The 26,614-nt window shown below is 33.0% G+C and overlaps 1 protein-coding gene across 3 annotated transcripts in view; it reads right to left on the reverse strand.

Moving 5' to 3' along the window:
- LOC149923455 (uncharacterized) overlaps positions 1-26,363 on the reverse strand; it is an 85,507-nt gene extending 59,144 nt beyond the window's left edge. Inside the window, exons 1-2 of one of the 3 annotated variants that reach the window (XM_090160840.1) lie at positions 26,157-26,360; positions 25,405-25,592 (exon numbers count right to left, since the gene is read on the reverse strand). In XM_090160840.1, the coding sequence (XP_090016966.1) occupies positions 25,405-25,592; positions 26,157-26,318 (350 nt within the window). In that variant the 5' untranslated portion in view covers positions 26,319-26,360. Of the gene's footprint in view, positions 1-7,878; positions 7,995-25,404; positions 25,593-26,156 lie in introns of those variants that run through there. The other 2 variants (XM_090160842.1, XM_090160841.1) reach the window with 2 other exon arrangements.
- Positions 26,364-26,614: the final 251 nt, after the last annotated feature.

Here is a 26,614-nt window from a genome sequence, read left to right on the forward strand (position 1 = left end):
TTTGTACAGTTATAAACAAATTTGATTAGGATCAATAGATTCAAAAGACCTTTGATATAAATATTTAAAAAAAAAAGTATTTTTCTGTTAAATTCCTTTCGAACTATTTATTCACCCGTTAAATTTGTGAACCGTCAAATATTGGTATGAAATAATAAAAGCTAAAATAAAACGATTTAACGTTCGCGAAAGACAAACAAATTTCGAAAGAATCCGGGCAAGAACTATTGACATTAATACGAATAATTGTTGTTGGGGAACCGTTCAGTTTGATCAGCCACTTTGTAGAGAATTTCTGTCATTTTAATTTGCCCGTTTCGCAATAAATTCCGAAAGAAATTTTTGTTTATCGGCTCAGATCTGGGAAACCGTTGATTATTCAAAACAGTGACGGTACGCGCCTGAAATGCTATATTTAAATTTTGGCTAGAGGTAGATATTACTTATACAAATATAACGATTCAGATTGCATCCCCTAGAGGCCGATAAACGTATCTTTAAATGAATGTCAATTACGTATTTTCCAACTGGGTATAAAAGATTTTGTAGACGCATGTACTATAATGAGGCATTGAGGAAAGGTTGACGGCGGGAGTTGAACTTAGCCGAGGGCAATTACGATACCATGTTAGTCGCTAATGAAGACACTTTATATTTCGTGTAATAACCCCCAAAGTATTAGTCTAATTTAAGGTTAAAATACTGCTATGATAATCTTCCAAGTCGTGAATATTGTATACACTCTTTTACGAAGTCGGCCATTTCTTTACAGGCCTAATTTAAAATAGTACAGGCAAGGACGCCTGCACGTGCTCATCAGCTCGAGACGTCGCGTGCACTTGACCGCGTGAAGTGGCCTTGTACGCGCTATTTGAAATCAGACCTGTAATAACATGGCAGCTCTCACAAATAAGGATATAAAAGAGTGTATACGATTTAAATATGTTGCTTGAGATTACATTTCAAATTTTATTCACCCACTCGGTTGTAAATAGCCTATCTATCAAATTTGATTTCCCGTGTAAAAAACCAACGAACAAAATGTAACTTTGTAATCAGGGAAAATTTAAATTAAATTTCGCTATCGCGGCCAAAAAAATCTCGATACTTCTTGAATTTATAAAATTATCTGACATATTACAAGTTCTTAAAGAAGAAATCACCAGCCATTGGTTCGATAGTGGAACGTAAAGAGGAAAAAAAGGGACTATGACTTAAGATGACGTCACGTGAAAACTAAATTTAAAAGTTTCAGCCGAAAATATTGTGCTAATCCCAAGATTTACCTCGAGGTAAAAAGACTTCAAACGTTAAATATAAACATAGTATTTCTCGTGATAAAAAAAAGTCCCTGGCCAAAACTTATCATCCTTCACCCTATCGAAATATCGCGTGAAATTTGTGAATATTTAAGACTTAAACGGAGTATAACCTTTATCGGAATTTAGGGTGAAAAGTTTTCCATTCCTCCCAGGCGCCTAAGATAAAAAATAATAGGAGTGTTTTTGGGATAATAAATAAGATTTTTTTACCACGAATATTCTTCTGAATGCGGATCAAGTCGATATTTAATAGATAGTTAGGGAAAACTACAAGAATAAATTATATTTCAAAATATAGCACGTTTATGACTTAACTATTTACGTAATCATTGAGATATAGTTAATTCACTACTTACGATGCTTTTGTTTAAAAATATAACGGGGAAATCAGTAGGGTTATGACCTTAAACCCAAATCTACAAGTAGATTTTTAGTATAAAGTATAGGTCATTAGCAGCGTGCTATAGAGGTTTTATCTGGAAATCATCCTACTATTTCACCGTAGCGCCTCGTGTGGATTTTTGAGTAAGCTTGTTAGTGCACCCTACCAAACACGTAGGGTTATACTCCCTTTAAAGAGCGATCCAATTATCATGGCGCTTTTTGAAACGATAAGAGAATCGATACATCCAAGGGCCATTAATAAATAAATTCTTAACTCTAATTAAAAAAATGAACTAGACGGATAAACGGATTTTAACACTAGAAGTTACTGGAAGATTACATCTGCCGCCACACTGGGGCCATGTGACGTAATTACCATTAATTATTTGCATTCAAACATATCTTGTTTATCAGAACTTCCTTTTTGTTTTGTAACTCGTTTTGAATGTTTTGGGGCGTATAAATAGCTTTTTCTCGAAATTAATTGTTAGATTTTTTGTCGGTTTTAAAACGTAGATTTACAACCGTATAACAGTCTTACTACTTACAGCGAATATTTTAATTAAAATTCATAACTCAAAAGGTTTTTTCACAGTAATTTTCTTATAATACCGAGGCCATAAATTTAGTACAAAAATTAACAAACATATTTCGAACCAAAGGCAAATACTAATTGAAAATTTATTTCAATTTCGACTAAGAATATCTACCAAAAAAAAATCTATTAAAATCAGTAATCAATGTTATGTAAAATCTTTAAATAATCACTGACAATAGAGACTTGGCACTCCGTAGCTTTGGCCATGGCCGCCATTGTGGTCATATTTTTCTCCCCACGATAAAAATTATTGAAAAAAAAACTGTGACGTAGCACTGCCAAGACCCTATAATATAACTCACAAAAGGTAAATTTACACGAAGAATATCAATTGAAAAATGGTATCATTTGATACAAATATAATTAAAACCAATTACCTTCATACTTTTCAAAATATTTCCTTTTTCCAATATATAATACATAAAATCTTTTAATATTTTTTTTTCAGAAGATCTACATCTGTTTCGCGGAATAAAAACGTAATTTTCTTTTTCAAAGAATTAAGGAAAAACTTGACAACGATATGGTGGTATTTCTATCTATAACGTTTCACTCGTTTTCAAAACGCATTGATCACAGGGTGAGATTGCCAAATGGAAAAGGCAAAAAAATAAAGATATTTCTCGAAAAAGCCATTTAGAGTGATTTTTTTACGCGTAAAAACCGCGAAACAACCTAAATATGGCGCATTTTTAGTTTGCAGTAAAAGTTGAGACTTGAATTTCCAGTAAAAAATCCGAAATGGAAAGAAAAATATTTCGTCGGGTTATCGACACTTTTCCGCTGCACGATGCTTAAGCTAACGAGTGACTAATTGAGGGTTAATTTCGGAGGAGAAAGTAGTTCCTATCATGAAACGCGACCGTTAACGGTCATTGCACGACGTGATTTGTTTGACAATAATTTAATAACCGGCCTTTGAAGTTTGAAGTCGCCCGTGTATATCGATAAAGTAATTGCTCGTATCTAGAAATTTCAGGAATTTTACATTTTCTTGGAAAAAAATTAAATCCGTATTTTTGTACCGGGGCTCCAAGCGATTTTTTTTAATATTATAGGAATTATAGGAAATTTCCTAGAAAATATTGGAATTTATAGGAAATTTCCTAGAAAATATTGGAATTTATAGGAACATTTTTAGCCAAAAAAAATGGGAAATTTCCTAGAAAATATTGGAATTTATAGGAACATTTTTAGCCAAAAAAAATGGGAAATTTCCTAGAAAATATTGGAATTTATAGGAACATTTTTAGACAAAAAATAGGGAATTTCCTAGAAAATATTGGAATTTATAGGAACATTTTTAGACAAAAAATAGGGAATTTCCTAGAAAATATTGGAATTTATAGGAACATTTTTAGACAAAAAATAGGGAATTTCCTAGAAAATATTGGAATTTATAGGAACATTTTTAGCCAAAAAAAAATAGGAAATTTCCTAGAAAATATTGGAATTTATAGGAACATTTTTAGCCAAAAAAAAATAGGAAATTTCCTAGAAAATATTGGAATTTATAGGAACATTTTTAGCCAAAAATAGGAATTTATAGGAAAGTTTTAGCTAAAAATAGGAATTTACAGTAACATTTTAACTAAAAATAGAAATATATATGAACCATTTTGAAAAAATAGGAAATTATAGGAGTATATTGAAATTATTGGAATTTATAGGAACTCTGGGAACTCAACCGTTGATGTTTTCGGAAACACCGGACCTAAGCCAGATCTAAGCTCTATTTAGAAGGCAAATTTTACCCAAACGTTAAGGCTGTTTTCTAATACATTTTTTTTAAATTATAGGAATTTCTGGATATAGCTATAGAAAAGCTAGTAAATTTCGAAAAAATAGGAATTTATAGGAACAATTTTGAGAAAATAGGAAATTATAGGAGCATATTGAAATTATAGGAATTTATAGGAATTATAGGAACTCTTGGAGCCCTGTTGTACGGGTAAAGTAGAACTGGTGAAGCGATATTTAAACCCAAAGTTGCGAGTCGGCTGAATTAATTTATTATAACTTGGAGCTTAAGTTTTTAATTATTCGCGTAATTAGTGGACTTCATACTATGTCATTAGTCTTGACTCGTAGTCATAGTGCTATAATTTTTAAGTTGCCCTAATATTTCAAATGTCCAGTTCCCTGTCCATCTTTAAAGATTTTCATTTACCTTTTCTAAGGCCAAATTAGTCAATTTTAACTTTATATTTTTCTTTTCAGATGTGAAAGTATCAGAAGTTAATCAATTTACTGTAGCTTATATTTTAGTACAAACCTTCAGGTCATGTTTTAAATAAAACACATTTTATTACAACGTTAGAATCACAACCTTTAAAAATGACCAGAACATTATGAAACTTTAAAATAATCACATAATATATTAGTGAACTATAGTAAAATTACAATTAAACGACCTTTATAACATTTTTCTGAATAAATTTAAATTACCCGACTTTTAACTGAATTTTTACAAATTCTTAAAATTACCCGATTTTTTCTTGAATAATTACAATTTCTTAAAATTACCCGATTTTTCCCTGAATAATTACAATTTCTTTAAATTACACGACCTTTCCCTGAATAATTACAAATTGTTAAAATTTCCTGATTTTTCCCTGAATAATTACAAATTGTTAAAATTTCCTGATTTTCCCCTGAATAATTACAAATTGTTAAAATTGACTGATTTTTCAATGAATAATTACAAATTGTTAAAATTGCCTGATTTTTCCCTGAATAATTACAATTTCTTTAAATTACACGACCTTTCCCTCGTGGCATGCAGGGCTTACCACCACCCTCCTACGCATTGTAACCCGGCCACCTGAATTAATGGCTTCAAAAGTCGCTTGATGACTTAGGCCTAAGGTGGTGCCTTGGGTATTAGCCTAGCTGATTATTATTATAATTACAAATTGTTAAAATTTCCTGATTTTTCCCTGAATAATTACAAATTGTTAAAATTGCCTGATTTTTCCCTGGATAATTACAAATTGTTAAAATTGCCTGATTTTTCCCTGAATAATTCCAAATTGTTAAAACCGCCGGATTTTTCCCTGAATAATTACAAATTGTTAAAATTGCCTGATTTTTCCCTGAATAATTACAAATTATTAAAATTGCCTGATTTTTCCCTGAATAATTACAAATTGTTAAAATTGCCTGATTTTTACCTGAATAATTACAAATTCTTTTGTTCGACCATTCCCTGAATAATTACAAATTCTTAATATGTCCGACCATTCCCTGAATTTTTACAAATGCTTAAAATTGCCTGACCATTTCCCAACATTTCCTTAACTATTATCAAATAGCCTGAATTTTAGCTGATTTCCCTGACTAGCGCGCAACAATGGTTTCGGTAGTGATGTCAATTTTACGTCACGAACAATTTCGGCGACTAATCATTCGTTATTTGCGGCCATTTAAAGCAAAGATATGATTTATATTGAAAGTTTTGAAAATGGGGGAAATACTTGGAAGTCAGAAGTCAAATCCTTAAACTACTAAATCAATCCAGCCAATAAACACCTGAAAACAAACTGGGCCGGTTTGTCGAAGCGAATGCCAGGTCAATAGTTCAAACTCATTCGAGCATCGAAACGACCTTCCAAATCCCCGATAAATAAAGAACGCGCGTCACAACAGCTACGTTTGCAAATTCATCCTATTTATTTACTGTCAACGCGTCGACATTTCAAAACCAGCGACCAAATAAAGCAAAGGTCGTGGTTAGTTCCTCTTTGAACGGCGAGCCAGCCAGAAGCCAAAGAAGCCCGCATTATCACCTGACCCCCAAAAAAGCTGTCTTGTACCTTGTCAAAACCATCATTTCCAAAAAGTGAAAGAAAACAGATATACCTCAGTTGATAGTCAAACTTGTTTAAAACCTCGCAGACTATACCCCCTCTTTACACTCGAATCTAAGCCAGTATCTTACCCCATTCGCAAACTAAGAGCAAATGTCAAGCAAGTCTATAGAAACCCTAATGTAAAAAAACACGGAGATTTTTAAACCGAATTTCTTTCAAAAGTTGCGTGACTTTTGCGCTGAAGTCGACATCGCCACAAAATCATAGTTTTGACGCGTTATAATCTCGAACTAAAACCGACTTAAATGAGATCATCCCGAATTGTAGACGAGAATATGAGGACAGTCATCAACGTAACTTCATCAACTGTTTATTTTCTTGGAAAGAAGCACCCAACCAAAACGGTGTGTTCAATTTTTCTTTTAAGGCGCCAAAAATGCCATTACTTATTTGTTTCATTATAGATTGAATAATACTAACGCCAGACAGAAAACACGTCCTTTGCTGAAAAATAGTTTCAAATGGATAAATGACTTTAAATGGACAATGTATTTTTAAACTTAATAAATACAGTGGAGTCTAAAATATTTAGGTCTACGAATAATATGAAATATAAGGGGTTTATCCGAATTGGCACTTAACGGTACCGTTGTACTTTTTACTTTTGATTGTATTACATTTATAAATATAGAATATTGATTCGGGGTCGTATTCCGAAATTGGTTTTCAAATTATTCTGATAGACTATTGTTAACCATTTCTTATACGTTGCGAATGATTGAGAGTAAATTTTGTAGCAAATGACATCTATCGGCTATAAAAGGAAACGTTTTGTTGCAAGGATATATGGAATTGAAATCAGTAACGTTGACATGGCGTCATCTAGTAACAGCTTCAAATTTGTGTTTTTCAAATTTTAAAAGACCGTTTAAATTAAGGGCGTTAATTTATTATTTTCATATCTAAGACTGATCTGAACTGAGATTGACCGAAAGTCATATTAATAATGAGCTGAGATTAACCGAATGTCATATTAAACTGAACTGAACTGAGATTAACCGAATGTCATATTAAACTGAACTGAACTGAGATTGACCGAATGTCATATTAAACTGAACTGAACTGAGATTGACCGAATGTCATATTAAACTGAACTGACCTGTGATTGACCGAAAGCCTTATTAAACTGAAATTGAGCAAATGTCATATTATATTGAAACTGAGATTGACCGAATATCATATTATAATGAAACTGAGATTGGCAAATGTCATACTATAATGAAACTGAGATTGACAAATGTCATATTAAGCTGAACTGAACTGCGATTGACAGAATGTCATATTAAACGGATCTGATCTGAGATTGACAGAATGTCATATTAAACTGAACTGAACTGAGCTGAAATTGACCGAATATCAAATTAAACAAATTTCATATTGACCGAATGTCAAATTAAACCACTTTCATATCTACCGAATGTCAAATTAAACCAATTTCATGTTGACCAAATGTCAAATTAAACCAATTTCATATTGACCAAATGTCAAATTAAACCAATTTCATATTTACCGATCGCCAAATTAAACTCAATTGACATTGATTAAATCGAACTAAACTGAGAAATAATTCTAAACTTCAGAATTATACTGAAACTAATATTGACCGATCATCAGATTAAACGGCTAATTTAAGAACTGATAAACCTAGCGGAAAATGAAGCTCGCGATGCTTGTAACTAGTGTCAAAAGAAAATGACCTTACCGATGCTGTTTCTGGTAGTATTCCGAGTAGGCGTAATAATGTTCGTAACGAATCCCGTTGTTAAAGACGTTCATCATGTCACAAATACACCGTCCCTTCACCATATAAACAAACTTTCACTTGCGCCAAAACAAACTGCGGGCGACCACCGATCTTAGCGACACCCGTAAAATGAATGAGCGCGCGGTTAAGGACGGACGATAAAACTTCCACCCATGGAAGATAATGGCAATTAGACGTTTTCCTCCAAAATCCATTATTTCTATCGTTAAAACAACCCTGACCAAGTCTATCCAAATTCTAAATTTACCCTATTGAAAAATATCCTCGTTTTTTCCACTGACTTTAGCGCGTTTAAATTACGCAATGATAAATTAAAAGGAAAAATAAGTATGAAAGCGTCTAATAATACACCGACGTAGTACCGTATCGTTTCCAATTTTTTCCTCAAAAAGCTACTTTTAAGCTTTGTATTTTGATAAAACTTTCAAATTCTTCGAGTTTTTGCCAAATAAAGATATTGCGAAAACTACGCCCAAAAATGAAAAGATTGTGTAAAGGAAAACAAAAAGATTATAAGCAAACGGAGGTGGACAATGTGGGATTTTTGTAAAGTGGGAGACATTTTTAAGGGAATTTTTTTTTGTGACTTGATAAAAAATTTGTCGGTCGGGGAATCCGAGAATCAAACAAAAAGTGTTCTTGAACCCAACCTTGTCTCATGTTCCACTGCTCCACTTTTTCCTCGATCTTATTCGAAAAGGACCACTCGTTGCCACCCCCGAAAAAAGTAGAAAGGTTTCCCAAACACCCACGCGCGGAAAAGTGATACAATACTTTGGTTGTGGGTGTAATCTTGTTGGTCCAGTTTCATTTGGGAAAAGTTTCGCTAGTAATTGCGGACCAGTGAAATGATTGCGAAAAGAGTTTTGTTAATTTTTATGGGTTTGAATATTCCCATTTGAATTATTTGAAATTAATTCCCTCATGGACAGTAAATTAAGAGGACAGGTTTTCGATACCCTTCCACAGTGCATTTTATTTCTCCCCGCGTATCAATCAGCTCGAGAGACTCCGAGGGAGTCTTGCAAGGTCGTTTGTACCACGTGATCTTAAAATTTCAAAATGGTTGATATTGTTACGTAATTTTTTACTCTTTATATTTTAGTAATTTTTAATTTTGGTTTTTTAATTCAATAAAAACTATCAACTGATATTTAGTATATCATATTTAATCTATAAAAACGTGAAAAAATACCTTTTGGCGTAAAAATGTACTTCGTGTTTATCTTTTTTCGTTTTTCGAACAGTATCGTCCACTCTTAGCGATACTTGTTGTTTTCAAATAACCTTGGACGACTCCCTTAGTGTGATTGGTTTACGGGGGCTAAATACCAGGCTTTTTACCGATCCTCTAAAATCTACTACCCATGATTCACTTGCCAATTAACTCCTTCAAAGGAGTTTTAATTAAATCCTTTATAACACTATACCGAACCTTACAAGCGCGATTAAGAATTACATAATTAACATACGCTTTACCAGAAATAAATTAGAGATTTCTTACGAATTAAGTATTCATCTAAGCTACAAAAGTTAAATATAAACATGATTAAAATATTATAAATTCAGATTCAAATAGCTCATAATTTTTTGGAAAAATCAACGATTTGAAATATATCAACCTAATAAACTCCATAAATTCTACATCAGGAAATAATTTTAAAGTCGTAAGAAATCGAAGACTGATTTACGATTGAGGCGCGAATGAAAACAGAAAGCTAAAACGCGTTTAAACTTAAATATCATCCTCTAGGCGACTGTAAACAAAATTGAAAGGTTCGATTTGAATTATTTGAAGCGAGATTGCGTAAACATTTTCATTTACAGACGGTAAACGCTTTCATTAGACAGCCAAATAAATTAAGTCATAAAAATTCCTCCGTGGATGAACTTCGGTTGAAGGGTGCGACTACCCATAAGGAAGATCTTTCGATTTTGACTCGCAAAAATCCTTTTTCAAAAGCAAAATTTCGAACTTGAACTCACGTACTCAAAAGGTATCGGAGAAAATACGAAAAACGCCCGCGAGAACCGTTCGTTTTCACGACATAAAAGTTACGGTGAACCTTTTCTCTCAAGGCCACGCGGCAATTTTTAAGTTTCGGTCAAATTTTATCTGTAAAATTGACGGACTTTATCGTGGATGGTCTCCCTTAAACTAGGCGGGTTTATTATATTAGAAATATTTTAGGTGTAAATTATTGAACGTGTTTGAAGAACTGGGTTAAATACTAGCGAATGCCTCTTCCTGGTTTCGCCAAACCTAATCTACTTCTATCTTCTAATCCAATGTATTTTTGGTGTACCGAGGCAATGGAATAATTGATTTCACTCCTAATCTAAATTGAAAAGTGCACGGGGTTTTTCTGATACCCATGTACTTCTTGACACTCGCTTTAAATCCTTACTTGGGTGGTTGGGGGACATTCTGGGTTAAAAGTGTCTGTAGGTACAGTAACTCGTTTCAATATTGTATCATCAAATTTATGAGATAAAAGCGAAATAAATTACCGCATTTTTACTTATTTATCTTCCCAATATTCACCTAATTTATTCAGATTTAAATAGATACCAATTCCCAAATTAAAATTTAAAAATAATTTAAAACAATTAGACGGAATTATTCATTAACATGAATTAATTTCAATAATTACAAACATAACTATTCCCAATATTCACCTAATTTATTCAGATTTAAATAGATTCCAATTCCCAAATTAAAATTAAAAATAATTTAAAACAATTAGACGGAATTATTCATTAACATGAATTAATTTCAATAATTACAAACATAACTATTCCCAATATTCACCTAATTTATTCAGATTTAAATAGATTCCAATTCCAAAATTAAAATTAAAAATAATTTAAAACAATTAGACGGAATTATTCATCAGCATGAATTAATTTCAATAATTACAAACATAACTACCTCCTAAAAAATCATTCAATTATCGAGTCGAAACAAAAGCAATTCATCATAAAAATGCTATAAAAAGAATACCAAAAATAAATAAAAAACGTTTCAAGAAAATCCCTAACGCAAAAATATTTCCAAAGTATAGCTATGAATATTTATGACATTTATTTATAGTTTCTGAATCGGGACTGCTAAATATTCATACATTAAATCATTGACGCAGAAAGCGCAACCGATTTTAACAATCGTTCCAATTACGCGATCCACGAATATATTTGGTTAAACAGAGAATATGTTACCTCAATTATAAACTCAGGTTTCATGATTTCCGGGAAATATTCTCCGCCTACACGGAGAGAAAGCCTGGGATCGTATTCGAGTGTCTTCCCCCCTTACCATCGAAAAGGGGGAAAGATAACGCTAGGAAAGGTGGAGGGGCGTGGTTTGTTTGCAGGGTGCCGCCTACATAATCAATGTTAACCCGAATAAATTGTTCTACGAACTAATAAAAGGAAACAAACGTCAATAATAAAAAAGGCTGAGATCGCGAGTCATTCTTACATCCTTTCGGCTAAATAATGTGCTAAGTTAGCCACGCTGGTTGAAAGGGTAATTTAGAATTTTCGGCGGGGTAGGGCCAATGATTTGAAAAATTGAGTGCGAGCAATTTGCCTGAGGCGTAAATTACCCCCCCCCCCCCCCTCGACATCAAACGCCCATAATCATCATTAATAATCTACCGTAGATAATGTTAATGTTGGTTTTTTTTCTCACTGCTCATTCTGGGCCTTGTTTAATTAAAGCAACGGGGATGAGCGCATTTACTAATATCGCCATCTATTAGGCTGAAAAGCGTAAAATGCCCTCTAGGTGCTATATTTTATTTTCTTCTTGAAGGTTTGAGGTTCCTTATTTAAAGAGATTTCTGAAAATTCCCGGGAGGCTTCGTTTGATTTATGAGGGCGTTTCGATTAAACTTCATTTTAAAATATAAAGCGTGAAAAAAACAATAATTTATTCTTGTTTTGTTTTAATTTATTGGGACAATAATTAATTTTTTTTTAAAGTTAGTGAGAATTACTATGTTAAGACGATATGATTTATATAGGAGGAGGAGCTTACTGGTAAAACGTGATGGAGATCGTGAACAACGCTAATAATAGTCTCCCTAATTGGAAATAATTTTTTATAGAGCGTTGCAGATGTATGTATAAGATTTTGTAAATTACGTTAAAATTCCACTTTTTCTAGGTAAAAATTATTAATTATTTGCTGATAATTTAATCTTGAAATTTATATTTGTCGATGCATTTTATATATTTTAAAGCATTTTAAGTAAAGCCTAGCGCCGCCGATCAAACGCCGCCGCCGAATTGTTGTTATGTAACATTACTTTTCCTTCAAAACATTTTATTTTCCTAATTTTCAAAAGGGCGGAGAAAAAAAGACATTGGAGATATTTAAGTTGACTACATAAAATACCAAACCAATTTTTAAGTTCTAATTGGCATAAAATTTAATTTTCCACCTTAAAGGGAATATAACCTCAACCAGGAATCCATAGCTCTACTTGGAATGCTAATCTTGCCGTATCGCGTATGGTAAAATTACTCTGACGGCTTTGGCCCCGCCTACGAGATACAAAATCCCCTTTGCGCGCGCTCCCCTCTCACGTTTTTGTTTTTTAAGTTAACATAGTGACGTCAAAAAAAACCGTCAGGCACATCGAGACAAAAATTTGCCGCGATAAGCATTCCAAGTAGAGGTATGGATTCCTGCCTCAACGTATTCTTCAAAGAACCCCATAAGGGGTTTTCCCCCGAGCTAACGGTAATAGTGAGTGTAGGGAGCTGTTGGCTCGCGTGGCATGAAGGGCTTACCACCACCCTCCTTCGCATTGTAACCCGGCCACCTGAATTAATGGCTTTAAAAGTCACTCGATGACTTAGGCCTATGGTGGTGCCTTGAGTGATTAGCCTAGCTGATTATTATTATTAATTTGAGCAAGAATTTTCTAACTAAATATCGAAAGCCAAGTGCCAATCCCTTTAAAATATATCAAATTAAGATCATCTTTGAAGTCCAGGTCACCCTGTAAAATGCTCAAGTACTACAATTTTTTAATACCGACTATAACAATACTATTTAAAGGATATTAGATTAGAGGGTACCAAAGAACCATTTTAAAATCAATTTGTCAGAAACAGAGCGGGTTTGAAAGACGTTATATTTATAGCAAAACCATTGCCAACGGGACCCGCATCAAAAATATAACATTTTGCGTGTAATATTAAGCAAGTTCTGACACGTATCTATTTTCTCATCGGGGGTGGCCCTATTTAAGTGGAATGCTTGATCGGGAGAGCTCGACAATGACTCGTTAGGCAGGGATTTCCAGTAAAAGGTTGCTCGATCCATCATCGGGTACATTTGTAACGCGTCAAAATATTTCCCATTCAAATATTCAAAACGTCAGATGGAGCAGTGAACTTAAAGAAATACGAATTGAGAAGCATCAATGATTTCGAATAGTCGCCATTTAGAGGTCCGACTAAATATTGGCCTCGATAACAAGGTAACAAATTATCACTTTGCATTTAAGCTTCAAAGGTCAAATAAAAAGGAATTAAACTGAGCGTAAAATTCGCATTTCGGCCGGAAAATTTAAAAGGCGCTAGTTACGTAACCTATTTTAGCAGACGATTTTTAGTTTTAGTTTATTACCCATTTTTTAAATAACATAAGCATGAAAAAATATTTTGATTAATAAATAAGAAAATATACTTGCAATTTTTAGATTTTATATCATCTATAATACCAACCACTAATATAAGAAATAAACGGCTTTTTTTCCACGCCTGATTTAAGTAGTTTAAGCCCAATTAAAAAATGACACGCAATAAATTATGTGAAAAATTTCATTTCTTTGAAAACAGGTTAAATTAAAAAATCTGGTTTTAAAAACTTTAAATAATATTCGTTAAATGTTTATATCTGGTTTTAAAAAGTCCGTTTACATATAATTTTATTCTGTGTCTCCTTTAAAAATGTAAATACTTAAATAAAATGAAAAAGGTAAAATCCTGTAAAAATTAAATATAACAAAGAAACAAAAATTAAGTATAACAAACAAACAATATTAACAATAACAACAATCAGCTAGGCTAATATCCAAGGCACCACCTTAGGCCCAAGTCATCTAGCGACTTATTTTGAAAATATTTTTTTAAGTGTTTTAACTGTTTTTGTAATGTTTTTACCACATATATAACCAATAAACATTTAAGTAATACTATCACACTAGTAATTTTTAACATTTTAAATGCAATATCTCCTCTCAAGCAATTATTGTCCATTATTAGCCATTATTAACCACTGGCTAGAAGTTTTCTTTACCACTAACTATTACCGTTAACCTCATATATACTATAAATCTAATCTTGCTTCAAACCTGCAAAAGTACACGTTTCATTTAAATGGCCTATCGTAAGTCATACATATACCGAGGGGCTGATCACTCCGCGTAATCGGTGTACAGAGCCGTACCTTTGACTGTACTAATGGGATTACGCGTAATCTTTGAAGTCCCTGCCTTTGGCAGTGCTATTCTAAGCGTAATCCGGTGTACAGACTTTCTAAGAGTGGTTAGCCCCTCGACATATACTTCTGATCCATGGATCACTGAAAATGCATTCAAAACGGGACACTTCGCGTAAGAACAAAAACCGTAACTGGATCAATTTTACAACCACTTCGTGAAAATCCACTTTGTAGAAATTAAAGGTAACAGCGCTCCAAATACATCGGAGAAATTAATTCTCGACGCGAAAGATAAAAAATTACATTCTAGTTTAAGTACAAAAGATTTTTTTCCAAGAGCCAAGAAAAACGAGTGTGCGATTTAAAATGAAAAATCCGCGATCACGACCAACTTGACAGAACGAGGAAACCGACTATTTCTCGGGCAAAAGGCGGTATAGATCATCTTCCTCTTTAAAGAAGAACTTCAAAGAAGAAGCTCGACTGTCGGATTGAAAGGAATACGTCTTAGCGGCTTAAAGCGGACAAGGTCGAGCGCTCACTTGACGAGACAGACGCGATCTGGTCTGGTTCGGGACCTCCTACTCGACCCCTTCTACCGACGTAATAGAGTTGAAAAGAACCTGACGCCGACGACGACCAATTCGCGGCTATTCTCGAGACAACCTTTTTCATTATATTTAGCTTCTCTACAATTTATATCCTGGAAACCCTAAGCCGTATATCACAAAACGAAATAAATGGATTGAGTTTTGAAAGAAGTCGAAGGCGTGTTTAATGTTACGTTTTTACTCTCTAGATTCGTCATTATTGTATGTCTTTTGATGGTAACTTACTTCTTAAGATTTATAAGGAAAAGGCCTTACTATAAAGTAACATTGGCATTCTTGTTTTTATGTTGCTGCTGCATCACGGGTGACGTATCGACGAAAATCCCTAGACATAAGAGTAAATTCGACGAGGCACCCTGTTTTTAAGCATAAACTGAACTGAACTTATACGTATTTCGTGACGAATGAGCTGCATAAAAATCAGTTCAGCAAACGAAGCTTATTTTATAGAAAGGCCTATTGATTTTTTTACTCCAAAATATTTTACCCGAATAATAGTGTTAAGCTTATATTTGTGTATTTTTTTGGAAAGTTGTAATTGCTCAGTCTATAGTTACTCTGTATTTCTCGCTCAAACTGACCACGAACATATCGTTTCATTTCATTACAATTCCAGTGCTTCGTTTTTTTAGTCTTAAAGGGACTTTTTCAAGGGAGAGTTGCGCGGGGTCGAAGTCAATTTAAAATACGTCATTCGATTACCGTTGGTCACATTTACAAAGTTCCACTCTGATGACGTTTCAGTGACGTTTTTTGAATCGACTTCCGACCCCTCACACCCCACTTGAAAGTCCCTTTAAGTTGTATATTCATCTAAAAGTAGTCTTAAACTAAATTAATCAAAACGCTACGTTAAAATTAGGACAGAAGAATTTCGTAGAACATGGAAAATAAACATTATGCATACAATGAAATTCTGAACCGCTTCCAAAGCTATACTATTCTTACAAAATAATTATAACTTAAATGAGTAAGCAGCAGATAAATTATTAGAATTTCTTTTAATTTAAACATTTAAGGAGATGAAAAAAATTGGAAACTAACTTGTGAAATATTTCTATTTTAAAACTAATTCGTGGCTGTATTATTTTGAAGTTAAAGAATCAGCAAGTACAACAATGTTGGCCGCAAAAGTTCCAAAATAAAAATAAATGGTTTAATAAATAAATTGAATTAATTTTTTTCCCTTGTTACGAAATCGAACAATATTTAGCCCACGTAAGACGATTTACACGTCTAATTATACGGAGGAAAATACCGAAAATACGGTTGTCAAAAGGTAATCGACCTATAAAATATCAGACACCTAAGTAAAAAAAGGGACTACAAGGACTAACCGCGACTAATTGTAATTAAACTTACCTCCCCTTCCTCACCCCCTTCTGTCAACCCTGTATCAATGATCGAAGCGTGCAATTGGAAGCGGTAGTAATGAAGGGGCGCTAGTGGCATTTCGGCATGAGTGCTTCCAGGTGGTGCGCCACTAATTAACTCCCAAATATCGCTCACAAACCAATTCGACTGTGCAGTTTGGACTTTAGTCGTCGGGTGAAATAAGCGATTGTACGATTGACCAATATTCAGGAAATGAAATATCGTTTACGGAAATGTCGCCAAATGATGTATCGTGGTTTTGTAAATTAAATCAACCCCATCTTACGGCGTTAACGGGAAATATAACTTCTAGTATTAGTAGAGTTCCAATATTAAGAAATTATTTTTAATTATTTTAATATAATTTTTTAATTTTATTTTAACCAATATCAAAAAGTTATTTCATTTTTAATACTTATTATTATTTAATACATGTTAATTAACGTGTAATTTAATGAAGGGCTTGCCACCACCCTCCTACGCATTGTAACAAGGCCACCCGAATTTAAGGCATTTAAAGTCGCTAGATGACTTGGGACTAAGGTGGTGCCTTGGGTATTAGCCCAGCTGATTATTATTATTATTGGCCGTTCCCTATTATCAGTGTCCTAGACAAGGGGGGTCTGGGTGCAGATCCCCCCTTGGGCCTACCTTTGACTGTACTAAATTTCCACCCCTTCTCGACCCCCCTCTTAACATTCACATATTTCGACCCCCCTTGAGGAATTTCTTTCTACGCCACTGCCTTTTATTGCTTTTGAAAATTTTGGTGCTATGTAGTGGTTTGTTGCTTATGTAATTCCTAACATTGTTGGAGGTTATATTCCCTTTAAGGTGAATTCACGTCTATTTGATAAGATATGCTGGCTTTTCTTGCAAGATTGTAAGAATTTCTACCTTCTAGCTCTGCTTTTAAAATACTATATTGCAATTCATTGTTTAAGATAGTGTTTAGTGTTTAATGAATAATCTTGGAAATAATTCCTGAAGTCTGTTGTTCCCATATTTGCGTTACCTAAGTTTAATATTATTTCTAAAACGTCTCAGTTCTTGACTTTACGCGTTGAAGTGTATTTTGAAAATGCATATACATTGGGAATGTACTATAAAAATTTTTGAGTCTAAAACCTAATTTATATTGGATTTGTTTTACAAAAAATATTGCAAAATCGATAAATTTTAAAAACAATTCTTATTTTAAAATTTTGAGGTTTGAAATTAAATCTAAAAGAATATATATTTATATTTTTAAACGTTTGACAATGTACGAGCAAGTTCGGTTGATGAATTTACTTAAATTGGCGATTTTCCTAGAAGCGGATGTTATTACTTACGTCACAGTGTTAATTTAAGTTCAGTATTTTTATGATAAAACAATTTTTTTACAAGCCCTTTCGTGTTAGTGGCAGCTAGGAGCAACAAACACAAGAAGAACGCAGCTAGCCTTTAAACACGCTAACGCAATGATGTGTACAAATTTCATTGGACGAACCTTTACGCTGAACGTTTTACGGAAAGGGGGGAAGACAATTTCCGAATTTCCCCCTTCCGACGGCAGCAGGCGATAATGCGTTTATTAATGAAAAATAATGCACGACTTTTGACCAGGGTGGGAAAAACCGGGTGGAAAAAACAAGATTTTTCCGCGGTTTTTTTTCACCTATTGTTTTCCTGTTAAAAACCGTGTGGAAAATCGTACTTCCATGGTTTTTTCCACCTCTAGTGGCAAAATTCAATAACAAATAAATAATAAAAGCAGTATATTCTTCTATTCTATTCACTCTTCTTCTGGCCTTTTTTCATCTCTCCTATTTGCAATGACCAAATTAGTCACTTAATAGATATATCAATGATTAATTTAGCATGAAAAGAGTTTTTTCCAGTTTTTACCAGTTTTTCCCACATGTCCCGGCAAAAACCGGTTTTTGCCAACCCGGCTTTTGACGGGTTGCGTTCTCCTTGTGTGGGGTGCTGTGTTTGTTGCTCCTAGGTGGCAGACAATAAATTTCAACAAACTTTCATTTTATAATATTTCAAATAGATCACTTCATTTAGCGGACTATATTTCCGGCGGAGGTTGAAAAATTCCGCCTTTGGTAGTGGTCGAAGGTAACAGTAACTTAAAAGTATATAAGTAAGATATAATTTTCCTCGCGGAGACGTCGGTATAAAACTAATCTTGTGTTTAAAATCAACCAATCATGCGAAAATAAAAACTAAATTTCCGGATCTCGTTGAAAACTATTAATTATCCCGCCTATCAAAATAAAGGGGTAGGTACATTTGTTCGAATTTCAATCGTCCGAACGGTGGAACAAATGTTCGAATTTCACTCGTCCGAACCGCCGAAATAACAAATGTTTCAATTGTTCGAATTGGACAACTTGTTTGTTTCATTCGTCCGAATCGGTAGCATCACTTGTCCGATATCTGTCGCTAAATTAGTATTTCTTATTGCTGTTTTTTTGGTCCGGATTTTTTTTAGTGGAAGAATAAAAAATAAAAAACTACATTGTAAATATCGTTGTTTGTTAGTAAATGGGAATTGCGTTGAATGTTATGGATATTTTAGGTTAGGTTAGGTTCACGTGAATGTTACTATTTTCTTATATTAACAATATTTAAAAAAAAACAACCAATTCCTAATGTTCGAAAAAACGGACAAACGATTATTCGAACAAATTAAATTCGCCAGTAAAGTTAACATAAATTGAACGACTAAATCACCAACAAAAGTTGTGATAAATTTTTCGGCCAAATGAAATACGTTTTCGGACATACGATCCTGTTTTCGGACATTTGTACCACCGTTCGGACGAATGAAATTCGAACAAATGTACCCAAATCAAAATAAATATCTAAAACAATAATACTTCCAAGTCTAAATTTAGACGTTAATTTATTACAATTTGTAATTAATTTACAACCCGCTTCAAGTAATGTTATATTAATATTTAGCAGAATGTTTTCGATTGGAAGCTTTATCACGATTTTCACGTTTCCCAACGCTTTAGAATTGAAACCTTCCAACCAAGAAATTATGATTAAAATGGTTTCCGTGTTTTTTTAAATACAAACCCGAATTGAATGGAATTATTATCGATTGATAAAGACCAATAATAGAGTGAATTATTTTCCAATAAACATCACCGTTATGACCCCGACAATTCTGTAGTAAATAATATAAATTTCCAACAGTTGCTTTCAGTAAAACGTAATAAATTAATGAAAATATTTTTCCCAAACAAACGAGCGCGGTGTATTTAGAAGAGAAAAAAAAAAGGTATTTTCCCAAACTTAACGGTTTCCCTACAGAGAAATTACTTTTTTGTTCGTCGAACAAAAGACGTACAGCGTTCCCATGCATCTCTCCATTTAAAATTAAAAGACTCGGATAGGGTTCAATAAATTTCCGTTAGACTTAACGGAGGCCACAAAAAAAACTTTACTCGAATTTATCCCCTTCCTATTCCCGTATATACCTTAAATTATAATAAACAGTTACGGATAAGCCTTGGATCGATAAAAAAACAAAATAAAAATATCACGAACCAATTTTATAATCTTTCCCAAAAACAGAATGTATATATCAAAAAGGTTTTCCAAATTCCTCAGAAGCAGAAAACTAAATCTAAATAAACGGTGAATCAATAAAAACTAACTTTTTTTGCTGGTTCACAGCGGAATTTCGTTTTAGCAAAAGTATATAATATTTATCTTACTAGAGAAGTATCTTTCTTTGCTAAATTGAAATCAATGACGTAATAAATTTTGTACGAGCAAAGCTACAGGTTTACACACCGGTATGTGATCTGAAATTTAAAATGCGATTATTCGGAAATTTAATTTTAATGCGATTATTCGGAAATTTAATTTTAATGCGATTATTCGGAAATTTTAATGGTGATTTAATTCAGAAATCGGAAATTTTAATGCAATTATTCTGAATTTTAAATGAACTTCTTAAATTTGATTGTTGATCTAAAATTTAAACGCGGTACTTCCAAATTTAATTATTTATCTTAATTATGAAGCGGAGTTGTTTTATTATCTTTAATTTCATTTAATTATTACTCAAGGCACAGAATCAAATAAGTGTGTACACTTTGTATTGGGTGTACATTAAACTCCTATTATAATAATTATTATGAGATTTTTAATTTTAACAGCGTAGTTGGACACTTCTTTCGTAAGAGATAAAGTTAGTTTTCTTTAAAAAAATTGAAGTTCAAGGGCCTCCCAAAACGTGATACCTGAGAGCTATATAGATTCGGTAAGTAGTGACTGAAACACGTGTCCATATGACTGATGAGTCTTTTTAAGAAAAGTACGCAGTTGGTACTAGGCCTTAATTGTTTCCAAATTTCACCTGCTAGCTAGAGAAGAATAATAGGATATAATTAAAGATCTAGTGGATGGCGGACAATCGTGCCGACGGTTTCAATTTAGAGCGTTTAAAACGCTTTCGTGACCAAAAAGGATCTTCACTTAAATATTTCACCTGTGACATATATTTAAAAAGAATTTAAAGTGGAGTATTTTTCAAATAACTCAAACTTTCAAAGATTTTTAAATTAAATGACATGTTAAAATCATTATTGAGAAGTTATCATTTTATTATTAATTTATTATTTTTATTTTAAGATAGTAAAAAATCAACGTTGAGAAGTTATTAATTTTATTATTAATTTATTATTTTTATTTTAATACAGTAAAAAAATAAATATTGAGAAGTTATATAATTTTATTATTAATTATTTTTATTTTCATATAGTAAAAAATCCATATTAGGAAATTATTTTTAATTATTTTAATATTAATTTAATATTTTTATTACTTATTATTTTAATATAGTAAAAAATCAATATTATTAATTTTAATATTGATTTTATTACTTTATTAAAATAATAAATAATAAAATCAATATTAAGAAATTATTTTTAATTATTTTAATATAATTTTTTATTTTATTTTCAAGCTAAACTCTTTTAATTTTGTATTTTAACTTATAAAATTAATATTTAAGTATAGAACAGCCTCTTGTTTAGTAACTAAAATAATTTTGACAATTTTAAATTTTAAATTAATTAAGTTATTTCGTTTTAATTCGGATTCCCGCAGCTAAACAAGTTGGGCAAACTACCCTTTAGTTAGGACCTTATATCACGTTAACTATTAATATTTGAATTATCAAAATTATCTTAAGCACTAGAGGAAGGTTCAGCCTAATAAGAAAAAAATAATTAAATTATGTAATTGTTAAAACAGAAACGTTTAGCTTGAACGAAAAAGAGGCTTTTACTGATTCTTCCCCCTTAAGCTTAAAAAATGTACTGATTAAAGTCAAAAGTTTACTAGTTTTATTTACACCAGTTTTTTCTAATTATCTAAGAATTAATTAAATAAATGTATGTTTCTACGTAAAAAAAGTGTTATTTAACTTTATATCATAATATCCAACATATCTTATCGAATTTGGTACAAAATAATGTATTTTTCGTGGTTATCAAGATCAGAACACCCCAAATTAAAATACCCAATTTCCAGAACCAGAATTTAAATTTTTCTCTTTTGAGACATGATTAATTACTCCATAAGGGTAGGCAAGTCAGTTTTTTTATCCCTTACAGATTAATAGCCAAACGGGTCTTCTCCTCTTTGTAGACTTTTCATACTTACCGCCAGTCGCTTTCGTTATACATTGATTTCTATTACGGCTGTAATTACGTACCATTCTATCGACCATTAAGGCGAGACAACTGAAGGGTCTTAAAGGCGACTCATCTGACAGTCTAACCGAAGGGGAGGAAGAGGGTAAAGTGTAGCGCATTCGTAAAGGCAAAAGGGGACAGCAAACGTAGCCTTCATTTCCGTCAAAACGAATTTAACGAACTTGCGGAGAATACAAAGTGTGACAGTCACGGCAATTTTCGAGTCAGTCATTGTCAGAGGCCGCCTTCCGAATGCGTAGAAAATATTTGTCAGCGAATGGCGTGAAAAGGGCTAACATTTACAAAATGACTTACATCGACAGATACCATGATTAATTTAGAATTTGGTTTACGGTCCGTTTAGAAGCACGCGTGCTTTCAGGATTTGGATGACATCGCGGAGATTCAAGAATGTATTTTAACTGGACGATTTTTTGAGCTTCGCACGCTATCCCCCTCAACCTCTAAAAGAAATCAAATCAGCATGGTTGTTCAAAATGAATTTTTAAAATGAAAATGCAAAATGGTATTTTGCATTTTGAGTTAGAAAAAGTATTTCGCATTTTACATAAATTTTGCATTTTGAGTTTCCAATATTATATTTCGCATTTTGCATTTTGAGTTTCCAGGAAACTGTTTTGCATTTTACATTTTGCATTTTGAGTTTCCAATATTATATTTCGCATTTTGCATTTTGAGTTTCCAGGAAACTATTTTGCATTTTACATTTTGAGTTTCTAGGGAACTATTTTGCATTTGAGTTGCTAGGAAACTATTTTGCATTTTACATTTGCATTTTGAGTTGCTAGGAACCTTTTTTGGATTTTTACATATTGAGTTTCTAGGGAACTATTTTGCATTTTACATTTTGAGTTTCTAGGGAACTATTTTGCATTTTACATTTTGAGTTTCTAGGGAACTATTTTACATTTTGCATTTTGAGTTTCTAGGAAACTATTTTACATTTTGCATTTTGTGGGTTTTATATGTGGAAAAACATTTTCAAAATGCTTTTTCAAAATGTTTTTACTCTGATACCAACATCGCAGTTCTTGTTGAGAAAGTTCGTCTGCTATTTACTCTCAAGTAATCCTAGATGGCGATACTCAGTGACTCACTAACTCAGAAGCAGACGAACATTCGTACAGTGCCACCGCTTTGTTTCCCACGCTGGCTGCGAGGATGGTTTTGAAATCTCTACGTAATTATTATTAACTAATAATTAATCATAATAATTAATTAGTAATTCATATTTACTTTTTGAATGTTTCGAAGCAACTTCTATCATCATACGCTCTGATTTAAATCACGTATTATACTTCAATATATTTATGAAAATGTACGAAAGTAGGTTCTTTAGAAATTTTAATTTAGAGAAAATTCAATTAAATTTTATTATTAATAAATAAGTCAATTTAATAAAGATTATTTTGAAATATAGTTTACGTTATCGCAGTCAAATTATTTATCAATTTGCCCAGAAAAACAGGCATCAAACCTTAAAAAATCAATAAAACAAAAAACTCAATGTAAATCTTTAAAAATCCAATTTAAATCAAATAAATCGATTTTTTGATTTTTTTTTTAAAAAATCGTGAACCACGAAAATTGTAAAAATCACAAACACACGAGCTTCAGATACTAAATAAAGTTGATGACGTGTATTTCATATTGGAGTTAGAAGTGACGTAATTTACATCATATCCCGTGAACAAGGTTTCATTAAAGAAAATACTTTTATGTCATACTTCTCTGTGATTATGTTACTTTTGCTCTCTTAGCTGTGAAAATTACAGTAACGCCATCTATCGAATCAATACAAAGGCTAAATAACGTATTTCAAAGACAATTCTACGCCCACGAATAAAACCCAACTGTTTTTTTACAGTATAAACAATCTTTTAGGGCAGTTAGAATTTACTTGTGCTAAAACCTTTTTTTTAAACAATATATATATTTTTTCCGGTTACTGTTGGTCTGTTTATCCTTAGCTACACTTCACTGAACGACAAAAGTTAACCTCTTAGACGCCCCAAAAACAAGAATTATCAGAAAAATATCTCCATAATTTTGGAAACTAGAAATAGCGTAGCCGAAATCGGGGTGCAAAATCACGAGGAAAAGGAAACCGACAAAAAATCATTACATCGAATTTTATAGACCAAGGGTTAAGCATGGAAGCTTTTTCTAAGCATAGACCAGAAATACGGAAACGTACTTATCGGAATTTTAGTGTTTTAATATTTCAACGAACAACTTTTTTCCCCTAAAAGTTCCGTTATCTGGTTCTGTTAAAAATATATTTAACGACAATTTTCGCGTAACTCAATACGATAACCAGACTAACTGTCCAATAAACGAACGGTCCGTAAATATATAATTTTACAACTTCGCAAATAAAAACTTTGGAATTTGGATTGAAGCGAAAAAGGTTTGCAGTTATTTCTCGAAACAGCTTTGGGGAATTTTTTGCCATAAGCGGGCTTAGAAGATGTCAGACTGAATCTAATATCAATCAAGGGATTAACTGATTGTTAGATAATTATTGGCATCAGTTTTTCCGCGTTTTGTTTGAGTAGGTGTTTTCCCTTCAGTGTGGAAAAATTTGTTGTTCCGCGATACTAGACTTTTTGGGGCGATATTAAACGTTCGGCCATATTAAATTGAATATTTGCCAAAATTAAACATTCGGCGATATTAAATTGAATATTTGCCAAAATTAAACATTCGGCGATATTAAATTGAATATTTGCCAAAATTAAAAGTTTTCCGAAATTAAACGCTGGCCGAAATTAAACGTTTGCCCAAATTAAACGTTTGTCCAAATTAAACGTTTGCCCAAATTAAACGCTTGCAGAAATTAAACGTTTGCCCAAATTAAACGTTTGCCAAAATTAAACGTTGGCCCAAATTAAACGTTGGCCCAAATTAAACGTTGGCCCAAATTAAACGTTGAAATTAGAAGAGCCAACGTCTGAATAAGAACTCAGAGGTAAGCATTCTGTATGCATTCCAAATAATTCATTTATTTCATTAACACTAATAAACTTTAGGGCTTTGTCATATAAGCCGCACGTATTTGTATAAAACGCAAATGCTGGAAACCACGTAAATTTCACGCAATATAACGCCCTTTCCAAAATTATACCGCACGCATCCAAGAAGGATTCTTGACATATCTAAGCGAAACCGCAATATCCCATAGTCATTGGGTACTTAACGCAAAGGCGGGAAATGGGTATTGTTTGACCCTTTAAAACTAGCAGCTGATAGCGCGCCCTATATAAAAGTTAGAACGTAGACTCACCGAGCGGCGATGTGTAGAACGGTGGCGCCATCTTTATCCCGATCCCAGAGACTACACTCCGTATTCGTCAGCAGCCAAATGAGGGCGTTGAGTTTCCCCATGGCGGCCGCGTCGTGCGCTGGCGTCGCTCCCACGTACGAGCGCACGCTCGCTTTCATCCCGCATTTCTTGACGACGAAACATAAAACCTGCGACAAATATGTTTGAATTATTAATCGCTTTATTTACATATATAAATAATAATTTTAAAAATCCCAGTGAAAATCATATTCTCAAAATAAAACATGTCTAGGAATATTTATTTTATAATTCGTAAAGTCTTATTAGAACGCTGTAACGATTTGGCCTATTTAGGTCTAAAAACCCCTGTAGAAGTGTTCCAACCGCAAAGCACAGTACGGTTGCGGGGAAAGCTGAATACCAGGCGCGTATCCAAGGTGCCACTTTACGATGCTTAGATTTTTTTATTAAGTATAAACCGTTATTGGAAGAATAATCACCATTAATTGGTTAGTATTTAATTAAATTAAGTATTTTATTTTTTAAATCTGCTTAAATATAAGGTTTTAGCATTTTATACAATTAAATAATTCAGCGATAATAAATCACTAAATTAAATCCCTTGAAAATCTAATAACTCACTTAAAATATATATAGATGGCGCTAGTGAGTCGCGTTTAATTTGAAATTTGACAAGGGACCACGCGTAAAGGCGTAGCACGCTTGAATGATTCAGAGGGTGGTGTATTTACCTTAACACTTCCTCCCCTGGCGGCGTAATGAACGCAAGTTGCCCCGAAATCATCCTGGATGGTCGGGATCAACTCCTGGCTCTTCTTGAGCAGTTGAAGACCTTGAAGGTCACCTTCCCTGGAGGCAATCAGGGCCCGGTGGATCAGGGGAAGCTCCGGCATCGTCCCCACCAAGACTTTCAGGTACCGGAGTCGACCAACAAGTAGGTTACGTCAAGGGCAGACCTATCATAAATTAAAATCAACAAACATAACAAGTCAGTCATCTTCGGCAAAGTAGACATCAATTACGACAAATTCACGCGTACATTTCCTCGTTAAATAAACATTATTTGCAATCTCAACAAAACCGAAAACTCGTTTTTGACTATTTTAGCTTGGTCTTTTCTTCTCAATTTTAACGCAAAGAAAACCCTTTTATTAAATAAAGTAGCTCTTAAATATTTCCTCGAAAAAAC

The sequence above is a fragment of the Leiobunum rupestre genome, chromosome 10, assembly GCF_980474605.1.
Source record: "Leiobunum rupestre chromosome 10, qqLeiRupe1.1.hap1, whole genome shotgun sequence".
Taxonomy (NCBI): domain Eukaryota; kingdom Metazoa; phylum Arthropoda; class Arachnida; order Opiliones; family Sclerosomatidae; genus Leiobunum; species Leiobunum rupestre.